The sequence below is a fragment of the Notothenia coriiceps genome, unplaced genomic scaffold, assembly GCF_000735185.1.
Source record: "Notothenia coriiceps isolate Sejong01 unplaced genomic scaffold, NC01 NC01_scaffold00017402, whole genome shotgun sequence".
NCBI lineage: Eukaryota > Metazoa > Chordata > Actinopteri > Perciformes > Nototheniidae > Notothenia > Notothenia coriiceps.
Genome location: NW_011350103.1, coordinates 293,571 through 304,535, shown reverse-complemented (window position 1 = coordinate 304,535; position 10,965 = coordinate 293,571). Strand labels below are relative to the sequence as shown.

The following is a 10,965-nucleotide window of genomic DNA, read 5'->3' as shown; positions in this document are numbered from 1 at the left end:
TGTAGTTTGAGCAGAATGACCTCAACTAAGAACAAAAGAAGATTATATTGTAAGAAACAAATGTTATTAAGATATTACACCTGTAGAGAGAAATTATGAATTATATTATTAGAAAAAAATTGTTTGTTCAGTCAGTTTACAAAACTTTTTCCAATTCACAATACTAAATTGTGATTCACATTTAACTGTGATGTGATGGCAGTGAATGCGTATTTTAAAGGTATATTTCTGAAGAATGCTATCTTAGTGCAACTTTTGGCAATAATGAATAGGAGAAGAACTTTATTTAGTAAAACTAAGAAGATATCTGGTTAGTTAGGGACTAACTCATATTGACTTCACTTCATAGTCATCTGAACTGGAACAGAATGATGTGCACTAGCAAAGAGATCAATGTCTAAATCCAATGAATATTCAGACTTTAAATCTGTAAGAGTTTTGTTTTCAGTGTACAGAAAGATGCAGTCGTTATGCTATTTAATTCAGGGGTGTGGTATATTTGACAGACAGGTGCCCCTCCATTCAGCTCATACTCGTATCACATTCTCATTAAGTGATGCAGGGGCAGGCAACACATTACCAAGACAGACACAGTGTCTACAGGGCAGCCATCAGGCCCAACAACAGACCCCTGCTGGGCTCCTGGCAGGGGGACCTTGTTAAATGTGTGGACCTATTGTTCTCCTAAATTGGTCTGTGACTCTAATTGCCCAGTTAGTCCCATTTTACGGGCTACACTCGTCTACCCGACCTGGAACCAGCCTGCACGCATCAGATCAGGCTGTAAAAGTTGGCTGGGCTGGTGAGGGCTCTGGCTGCGAGAGAGTATTCCTTGCTGCAAACAGGGAGACGAGAGTGTGGCAAACTAAAATCAGGTTGACTTTGGGATGTCTGAAGTCACAATGAGCATGGCAGGCTGGGTGGGATAGAGACCTCGGATTCATGAGGGAAAGTCCTCCAAAGGCCTGGAGGCATCAGCCCAAGATATACATCTTAATCTGTAGACAGACGACATCCAAACAAATACGATGATTGTCTAATGTAGTTCTTTTGTTAAATTAAGAGGCTCGAATGCACAAGACAGAGAACGAGACAAATTAGCACTTGTGTCTGTGGCCCTGGTCTGCATCTCAGGACGAGATCTCGGGTGTCTTGAGTGCAGGGTGTCCGCGGGGTCTTAAAAAGTATTAAAAGTTGATAAATCTATTTAGCGAAGATTAAGGCTATTAAAAAGTATTAAACGGCATTTTCCAAGGTATGACATTTTGTATCTTGTTTTCAATAAGTATATAAATTGTCGAAAGCGGTTGTATTCTACAGTGTGCCTGAATGTCATCATTGCGTAGGTGTGTAGTGTGATTCTGTGTAGTTTATTTATGGCATCCCGTTGGGTTTGACGTCAAGTGAACAGGACATCGCACGCTCACTGCTTGGTAGCGTGCGACGGTCCGTTTACGCCGGTTGTTAAACAACATCATTATGGGGAAATGCAAGTCTGCGTCCAAATGGTTGGAAGATAAAGAGGAAGGACAATCAATACTGTATATAGTCAATGTGAGGTAAAGTGTGTCTCCAATGTAACCGGTTAAAAGTCGAAGTGGCGATGAGGTCTTAAAATGTATGGAAAGGGTCTTAAAAAAGGTCTTAAAAGGTATTACATTTGACTTCAGGGATGTTGCTTTGTTATGACTAAGTGTGGATGCGTCTGCCTGACAGCAGATGTTGCTCGGGTAATTTGTAGATATAAGTATGATTCATTAAAAAACATATTAATCTTGGCTGAAGGAGATGTATGTATGTTTCCATGCTATAACACAGATGTCGACATCAATGTACTGATGCTGCCAGAAAATGTTTCACTGCTGATGCTTAATATAAAAAAAAATCAACTAGGCAGCATAACTGTATTTTACAAGAGAGTTAGTGTTTCTGAAAGATCAAAGCCAGGTGAGCAAAAAGAGACGCTGCCTTGCTAATGAGAACTGGAGGACCACAGATGAAACCCTGCAATTAGAAGCAGAGACACATGAAAGAGACTGGCAGTAAGAAGGAGACTGCCTGTCTGTCTACACAAGATTTATTTCTAAGGGAACTCTCAGATTTATTTTGCTACCCTCAGCAAAGCCTCTTTATGGGATTTGGTTCTTTTGAGTGATATATAAAAGCAATGTTGCTTTCTTTTGCATTGGCTTGTATGTAATAAGCTCAAAGCAGATACAGCTATTGGGACAAATAACAAACATATCACTCCTTTTTGAGGTAATTGAGTCACTATTACTAACCCTGCAAATCATGTATATAGTTGCAGCAGTTTAGCTAACCCCATGTTATAGACTTACTGTATATATTGTAAAAACCAAGGTCTTTTTTTGTTCTTTTCCACAAGGTTTTCCCAATATTTTTGACCCAAAGAAAAAGATGAGGCAGTGGCCGTTTCTCAATGTCGAGTAAAGCTTCTGCAGAGCCACTATTTCAAGTATACTGCGTCATCGAGTGGCGCCGAAGGACTGTTTAAATGCCCAGCATTCGGCGCCACTCGATGACGTAGTATACTTGAAATAGTGGCTCTGCAGCAGCTTTACTCGAGAAACGGCCACAGACTCTGACTGGGCTTCACTCAGTGAAAGCTGGGCCATTATTGCCCATTGTCCCCCCCCCTCCCTACTCCCCCTGACACACACCCTCCATCTGCTTATTACCCCCCTTTTGTCTGCAGTCATCACAAAACAAGCCGTTGTCTCCAAACTCATCGTCTCTGCGTCTTTGATAGGTAGTTGATAACAGACTTACAGGCTGATGGGCCTGGCTGACCTTGCTGTATATAAAGCAGGCAGCATCAGCTACCAAGTCATTCTAGGAAAAAGAGACCTCTGGGCACCAGCAACCTCAGCTTATCTATCTACCTTGAGGACTCTGTATTTTGCAAATTCCTTCACTATGAGTGTGTTTTTCACTGTTGCTCTCCTGGCTATGGCATTGCCTGCAATGGCATTTGACATGAGTCAGTCCACTCGTTGCGTCACCATCCCAAATCAGATGAAAGTGTGCAAAGATGTTGGATACTCTGAGATGCGTCTGCCTAACTTCTTGGGTCACACCAACCTGGAAGCTGAGGTGGTGCCACGTTCAGAGGACTGGAGGCCCCTGCTGCAGACAGGATGCCACCCTCAAGCCCAGGTCTTCCTCTGCTCCCTCATTGCTCCCGTCTGTCTTGATACGTAAGTACATTTTACATTCCTTGTAATTGTAATTCTCCTGGTTGTTATTTTTATGTAAAATATAACTCAACAAAATATATTGAATATGTTTAAAACATGCTTCAGATTTAAACATTATTTTGCAGCAATATCCTATTCATTGTGTAACATTATTTTATTTTCTTCTACAGCTTTATCCGGCCATGCCGTAGTCTGTGTGTGGCAGTGAGGGACAGCTGTGCCCCGGTGCTCGCCTGCCAGGGTCAGCCATGGCCTGAGGCACTCGATTGTGACCGCTTTCCTGCCCAGGAAGACATGTGCCTTTCTCCCTACTCTAAATCTAGCCACAGTGCCAAAGGTATGCATAGACCACAGACTATTCATCAATACTTCAATGCCTTGTCATTCCATTCATTACCAACCTGTTTAGGTTTGTCTATTATAACTGTATATACTGTACCCTGCATTCTTGCTAAATTATGATTATTTTCTTATCACAGACTTACCAAAACCCGCCTGCCAAAACTGTCCGTCTGTGGAAGAGTCTCCTGCAATGAAAACAGTCCTGGATGCTTTTTGCCTGCATGACTTCGGTAAGTTTAAGAGTTATTTCACTACACTGATTTGTTATGCCACCTGTACGGCCATGTTTTTAACAATTGTATGTGATTTTCTTAACCAGATAATTAATATTTTTCTCTTTTTCCACAGCTGTGACTGCCAAAATCCATCGTCGTCGCCTCCCTTTGGGAGGGCCAGAATTTGAGGTTGAAGGCCGTGTTGAGTTTATCCGCCAGGGACCTCTCCTGCCTTATGACACCCGGCACCTACTGCAGCAGTGGCTCCTCATCAACCTGCAATGTGCCAATATCTTAGTGCGTCCTGGAAGGTCACAGCTTTACGTGCTGACAGGTTTTGTGCAGAATGATGGCACCCTCGCTCTCACCCGTCTCTTCCCTTGGCACAAAAAAGATATAAACATGGCAGTGGCCACTCGCAAGTGGAAGCATCACAGATGTTTAATGGATTGATAGTTACATGTAAAAACTGGAGCTCTGAATCTGTGTTTAAAGTGAAGACTTGCTTAAGAAAAAACAATGTGACACTCAAAACATATAATTCAAGACAAAATCAAGGAGGAACTTTGAGAAGAAGAGTTTCTGGGCATTGGGTGTTAGTGAGCATCAAGTCAACTGAATTAATATAAGAAAAGAGCTGAATACCAGCACCCTTTGTGTCCCTCAGCAGCTCACTCTCTCATCCCTGCTCTGACAGCACACAGTAATTGAATGCACTCAAACCTGTACATAGTATTAATTAATGTAAATTGATGTATATTATATTTTCTATAATGATATTGGTGTATTTATGACATCTTTTTATGTGTATGCTATGTGGAAAAAGATGAACATAAAAAGTTATTTTCTGCAAAACTATGCAAGTGTACGTGTCATTTTTGGCCTAACCGCTTAGTCCTTTAAAGTCCTGAGGCAAAAAAAACAACATATATATACAGCAAGGTAGGCTCCTCTATATACCTTACCCTCTTCTCTTAACACTCATTCCTCCACAAGGTGGCACACTTATGGAGAAACAATCATTGCAAGGATTACAAGGGTTATTACTGAAAAATAACTGCATTTAATTCAATGTGTGTTTTACCCCCTTTAGTCTGAAAACCTGACTTTTTATTGATGATTCTATGATGTGCGAAGTGGCTCGGGAAAAAAGTAAAACTATAGAATGACTCATGACTGTATTCACTGTAGATGGCCTCTGGTCTTGGTCATACTAATGAGAAGATAAATCACCCACTTAACATTTGAAAAGCCTCACTTGATACTAGCAGGCTGAACATTAGAGCTGGGGTTGTGGAACAAAAGGCTTTTTCTAGACTTTTGTGATTCTATCCATTTTGATGCTGTGCTTGGGACAGTTAATGAGTCTCGTAGTTTCAAATAAATGTGAAAATGCTAAATGGTTTGAAATGTGTTGTTGTCCTAATTAGGTTTAATGATCTAAAATGTATGAATTTGAATCGGTTTGATTTATCACACTTTGATGTACTGCTAAAGCAAGACATGGGAATTTGATAAGGATCAGTTATTTTAAAATTAGTTAGACATAGAAAGCCTTTATCGTTTTTTTCTTACTACATTTCAATAAGCACATTTGTACATAAAGCTGAGCAAAACCAAATACAAGTTTGTATTGGTCCCATACACTAATGCTCATTAACTTAAAATAAAAAAATGGACTAACCCAGTCTTTAGCGTGTAGTATATATTCCACCTCAGTTAGCTTTGTCTGCTCTTGGCTGAGCAGTTAACTAAGTGAGGCATATGATATGCAAAGAGAATAATCACGTTTTTGTATATTAACTAATTTGTTTAATCAGCAACGTCATCACTATATAGCTTCCGTTGGGAAAAGAGCTCTACTCATAATTTTGTCCTCCACTGCAAGAAAGGAACCATGGAGAAGGGTAAGATTTAAAGACGACACATTAACTGCACAAAGTTTTTAATTATATGTATTACTTCGTTTTTTTTAATGACTTAACGTTTTTTTCCCCCCTCAGTTTTGTTTGCTGTTCTTACGCTGGTGTACCTGGAGCTTTCTATGAGGGTGGTCAGTGCTCCAATCTGTTCCTATGGACAGGCTGGATGCCATGTTCCTTCTCTGGCAGATCTCTTTGAAAGGGTCATTCAACAGTCTTCAAGAATGCACAGCGTCTCCAGTGATCTGCACTCTGAATTTGTGAGTTATTTTCTTTCAGCTCTGACATTGATCATCTATCACCATCCATCAACCTTTCGACCGCCATTCTTCCATCATCAATCAGCCTCGTTGGAGTCGGCTATTTTTCGAGCCCGCCTGATATAACTATGTCTGATATGTGTGTCCCTCTTCACAGGAGCAATATTTCTTTCCCAGGAAGAATCTCATAGGAAAACGGAAGTGCCACACTTATGATATACTCACACCAGAAGATAAGGAAAATGCACAAAGGCTAGGGGTAAGCATTTATTTTGTTAATAATACTTATGCATTTAGAAGATGTCCCTGCATCTTGTCATATTAATTTATTTAAGCAACTTTGTCATGTGCAGAGAGAACAACTGACAGAGGTAATCGTAAGGCTGCTTCAGGCTTGGGGTGAGCCGCTGTCTGAGCTCTACCAGAGCATGTCTCAGGATCAAAATCAAGACTTTAACCTATACAGCTCCAACAAGGCACTGGAGATCAGTGATATATTGCACGAGCTAAAAGACGGAGTGACAATAATAACTGAAAAGGTAACAAATCACTTTTGGTTGTAGATGTGTTTTTTGGCTGTGTCTAAGTGATTGTATTTGGCTTGGTTGTTTGAAATTGTATACAGTCAATGTTGTCCTTTTTCATTTCTTGAAATAATTCACTTTTCAATGTTTCTTCTGTGTTCAACAGATGAAGCTATTGGGAGTGCTTAGTAACACTGTGGGTTATAACTCTCCTGAGAGTTTGGTCCCCTCTTCAGCCTTCTACACACAAGGAGACCTAGACTCAATGGACCATCATGACCTACTCTACTGTTTCCGCAGAGACTCTAACAAGGCGAAAAATTATCTCCGTATCCTGAAATGCATCACTCTTCCTGAGCCGGAGTGTTAATAGTGATAGCAAAGAAGTTTAATGTAGGCTGAATAGAAGAGTCTTTGTTTCTTATTTGCTTTTATCTACATTATGTTCTTACCAACTTGTAATGGGTGCATTTACTGTACTGGAGTGTGTATGTCTCTTGCAGTTTTATTGGCATAGGAATGACACAATTTCATTTTTGACCATTGAGTGTAAAAAGGTAAAAACATAATAAAAGATAACTAAACCATCATCGTTTTTGTTCATCTTCTTCATAATGGATACCACAAGCTCTATAGTATTTCTATTAATGGTAGACAGTGTATAGAAGTGTTTATTTACATGTTAATTGAATTGTTCCACAGCCCACCACAGTAAAAACAAGCAATATGGAAATGAGGATTAATTGAAACGCTTTATTTACATCTGATCTATGCATTCATAATCATGAAAAAATAACATATTTACAAAATATAGCAAGTGAGATTTGTCTTCAAAAAAGTTTTTTGATTATGAGCAGAGTGTTACTCTAAAGCTGACTAAATGATAAAACAAATTTGAAGTCTGATGTAAAAGCATAAAAGCAAGTGACTAATTTGTGCATTCAAGTGATTGTAATTACAATCAAAGAGTGGGAGTCTTTCCTGGAAAGACTTGTTAGTGTAATAAACAATTGCTAAAGAAAGCTGGTGATACACAATAAGATGATTCATGATTCAACAAAATGGTTACATGCTTTATAAAAGAGTCAATGTTAGTCTTCACAGACAGTTTATTCTATCCACACATTCCTCAATACCTTTCCAGTTGTGTAGCCTTTTACCAGTTTTTGTGGATTTAAGAAAGTCATTGGTTTACTTTCCACCCATTACTGCCACTCATGTGTCCCTGGCACTATTCTGTGATGGTGATCTCTCACTTTTTGATTCAGAGTGATGGTTCTGTGTAGGTTCTTCCTCTTCCTGAGCAAGACCCCGGGCCATGAGCTCATCCATTGGGGAGCGGGTGTTATGGACCTCCTTCTCCTTACAGTTCCTCCACTTCATACGACGGTTCTGAAACCAGATCTTTACCTAAAGCAGCAAAAGAATGGAGAGGCATCTCGGTCAATTTCTGTAGTCTTTTTCACCACTTCTCACATCTGTTAAATTAAATATGGCTAAGGATGTACTCTGATCGTTATTTTTCTGTCTTTTATGATCAGAAGTGGATCAAGCTTAATCATATATTTTTACCTGGGACTCCTTGAGACTGAGATCACCTGCCAATTTGTTCCGGTCTGTCTTGCTGATGTATTTCTGTCTCCGAAAAGTTCTCTCCAGCTCCTTCCGTTGTTCGTCAGAGAACACAGCTCTCCTAAGGATCCCTCTGCGTGATTTAGGACTTATATCAGCAGACCACATTTGAATATTTGCTCCCTCTGAAACATAAAAAAACCCACATATATTAATAATGGTAAATCTGATGAATATGATATTGATGGACTGTGGAAAAAAATGCTAACCTCATAAGAAAAAAAGCTAGAAGTAGCAGCCATGGGAATTCAGCAGTTGTGTGTAGCCAATTGAGATTCAACCGCATTTTGGTCCAATTTCTCAAGAGTCTTGATTATGTATATTTTGATATAAATTGCTAAAATCCAATTAAGTCCGCAATAAATATAACCATATCTCATTTCCTACATTCTTTACCCGGGATCATGCCTGTTTTTGGCCCTCACTTTTGATTTCTCTTTTTCTTTTTGTTAAATTTAACAAACTGGGGGTGACTAAAGAGAATAGAAAGCCACTTCATCTGAGAAAAAGGGATTTGGTGAACTGTGAGGAGCAATCCCACGCTACTTCACTCACAGGTGCACGCACAACAAAAGTCAAGTGGAACAATTTAGCCATCTATTCAATGTTGCCTTTTTAATCTGTACGACAAATCTGCGCATAGACCACCTCTAGGGAGCACATAACAGGTTTGGACATGCTTCTCACTTCTCTATTGGGACTCAATGGCTTTCAGTTAAATAGCTGATTACCAGGTCATTCCTGGGCAACGTGTGTGTCTACCCTAGTGGGCCAGCTATAGAGCCCTGTGGGACACCCACAATAGAGCCGTTCAATGGAAATGCCATTACTCGATGGTTCAGTGGCCCAACACTAAATCTTTTCACTTGCAGGTATGAAGCCAGTTTGTATGTGAAGATGAGCTCGAATAAGTCTATAAAAGTCACTTTCTTTGAATGCTTTATGTCCTAGTCAAGAAGTTTCAAATGGCCAGGAATGAGAGTTGAAGGACAGGAGAAAGGAGGGGGGTTGGCGGACCAAGCTCTTTAGCTACACAATAGCCGGGGGATGTTCCTGGTCCAGCCCTCTTCTGTAGAGAAATGGGCGAGTTTTTTGTGCTAAGCGGAGTTCATTGCTGCAGTGAAAAATTGCAGTGAGGTCGCGTGTGGATGGTGAAGTGAATGTGCCAATTGGTCACGGCCGACTTTGCATTGTTGAGTTGCTGGGCACTGTGGGAAAGTGTCAACCTACTAAGAAGACTTCAGGGACCTGTGGGATGAGGGCTTTCTGATTTGTGCTTTTTTCAACAACATTTGACAGGCATCGTAGATTGAATAAACTAATAACTTCCAGTTGCTGTGGGATAGTGCCAAAATAAGATGGCTTGTTTAACATAATGAATACTAGTAGATTGCGATTAAGCACTAGCACTTTCAACAAGTTTGAATTCACTTAAAGATGTCAAGCACAATTCAGAGAAAACTTTAATGTTTCAGGGTAATTACAGGATGTTCTGGATGTTTATCAAATTCATGCTGCCTGAAAACATAACTTGAAGCGGTTTGGATTCACAACGAAGCTTATTGGTGAAAGAGTGCTAAGCGATAAAAACACATTTTCTTAGTCAGCGGAAGAAATTCACACCTGGTAATTGTAATCTTAATATGACAGAAGACAAGATGTGTATTAGCTCTGCATATTTTTGTTAGTAAAAGTGTGTATTTGCAAGAACAAAATAGGGGGCCCCAGGGACTCTTAAAAGCCTTGCAATCCACTCCTCTTCCCTTTACTAAACAGCCGTGAATGGTTATGAATAGAGCCGTGCAGAGTTGAGCGGAGAATTAGCTCTTTGGCATTGCATCGGTAATTAGCTGTGGAAAGCATGGGAGACCCTGCTGCTAATGCTTAGAGAGTAGCTGAGGCATTGCTGATGAGGCATAAAACACTCACTGGAGAAGGCAGGAGGGGGGCTGGACCCATCGCAGCATGCCAGCATATAATGTGGGCTCGGCAGGAAAACACTGCTCAGTACACCTGCAAAGAGAGATAGGAATAATCAGATATGTTCATGTTGTAACTGGGTGAAACAGGTATAATATTTCACAAGGAACTGTATCTGGATCATTGCCCACTTCTGAGGCATTTTGAGTCTTACCCTGTCAAATGTTTATCTACATTTCTTCAGCATTTTATTTGATATGTCAATGTTTTTAGAACTACATTTTATTTGAAGACTACATTATCCAAAATAAATGAAAAAAATTCACAAATTAGGTCAGAAAATAAATTGCAAATAATCCTTCAATGAATGAACACATTGTTTTTGAGCAGTTAGTGTTATTTCTTATCAATGCAAAACATTTAATGTGTTTTAAATATATATTTTAAAAGTAATAATTTGCTAGTTTTCTTCCATTAATTAAAATGTAAATATTTTATATTAAACAAATATTGTTGTACCCAATTATTCAAAAGTCAGTTTTCCCCAGTCCTGAGTATGTCAACAGTTTACACAGACCTGCAATCATCATTTTAAAATATATTTCATAAGTTAAGTTTTATATAGGAGGCCGCATGGTTGTTCTTTACTTTTGTAGTAAACAACAGTTGGTACCACTTACTACCCTTATAAAGGATTCATAAAGGGTTTATAATTAGGTTATGAATTAGGTTGTAAACACTTTATTAATCATTAACGACCATTTATAAACCAGTTCTAACACATCAACACAGGCTCACTATTTGGCAAGATGACTAAGCCTTATATTGGCTACCTAGCTTTCTTCATCAGCCAGCATCCTTGGTATCTGGTGTTCACTGAGTTGATTCCCCCCCCTTCCATCTTGATGTTTCTTGGCATCTCTTATAATAAC

At 39.5% G+C, this 10,965-nt stretch overlaps 2 protein-coding genes across 2 annotated transcripts; both read left to right on the top strand.

Moving 5' to 3' along the window:
- The first annotated feature begins 942 nt into the window (after positions 1 to 942).
- LOC104950359 (prolactin-like) lies at positions 943 to 6,851 on the top strand. Its single transcript, XM_010776873.1, has 6 exons — positions 943 to 971; positions 1,064 to 1,127; positions 5,808 to 5,957; positions 6,115 to 6,216; positions 6,311 to 6,496; positions 6,648 to 6,851. The coding sequence occupies exons 1-6, from the start codon at positions 943 to 945 to the stop codon at positions 6,849 to 6,851; spliced, it is 735 nt and encodes a 244-aa protein (XP_010775175.1).
- Positions 2,986 to 4,228, top strand: szl (sizzled). Its single transcript, XM_010776868.1, has 4 exons — positions 2,986 to 3,218; positions 3,389 to 3,555; positions 3,698 to 3,790; positions 3,909 to 4,228. The coding sequence occupies exons 1-4, from the start codon at positions 2,986 to 2,988 to the stop codon at positions 4,226 to 4,228; spliced, it is 813 nt and encodes a 270-aa protein (XP_010775170.1).
- Positions 6,852 to 10,965: the final 4,114 nt, after the last annotated feature.

Excerpts from the sequence above, each read along its gene's own strand:
- LOC104950359 (XM_010776873.1), top strand. The coding sequence starts at position 943 with ATGAGGGAAAGTCCTCCAAAGGCCTGGAG. Across the intron at positions 972-1,063 it reads AGTCCTCCAAAGGCCTGGAG|AGGCTCGAATGCACAAGACA; the intron begins GCATCAGCCCAA and ends TGTTAAATTAAG. Across the intron at positions 6,497-6,647 it reads TGACAATAATAACTGAAAAG|ATGAAGCTATTGGGAGTGCT; the intron begins GTAACAAATCAC and ends TGTGTTCAACAG.
- szl (XM_010776868.1), top strand. The coding sequence starts at position 2,986 with ATGGCATTTGACATGAGTCAGTCCACTCGTTGCGTCACCATCCCAAAT. Across the intron at positions 3,219-3,388 it reads GCTCCCGTCTGTCTTGATAC|CTTTATCCGGCCATGCCGTA; the intron begins GTAAGTACATTT and ends TTTCTTCTACAG. Across the intron at positions 3,556-3,697 it reads ATCTAGCCACAGTGCCAAAG|ACTTACCAAAACCCGCCTGC; the intron begins GTATGCATAGAC and ends TTCTTATCACAG.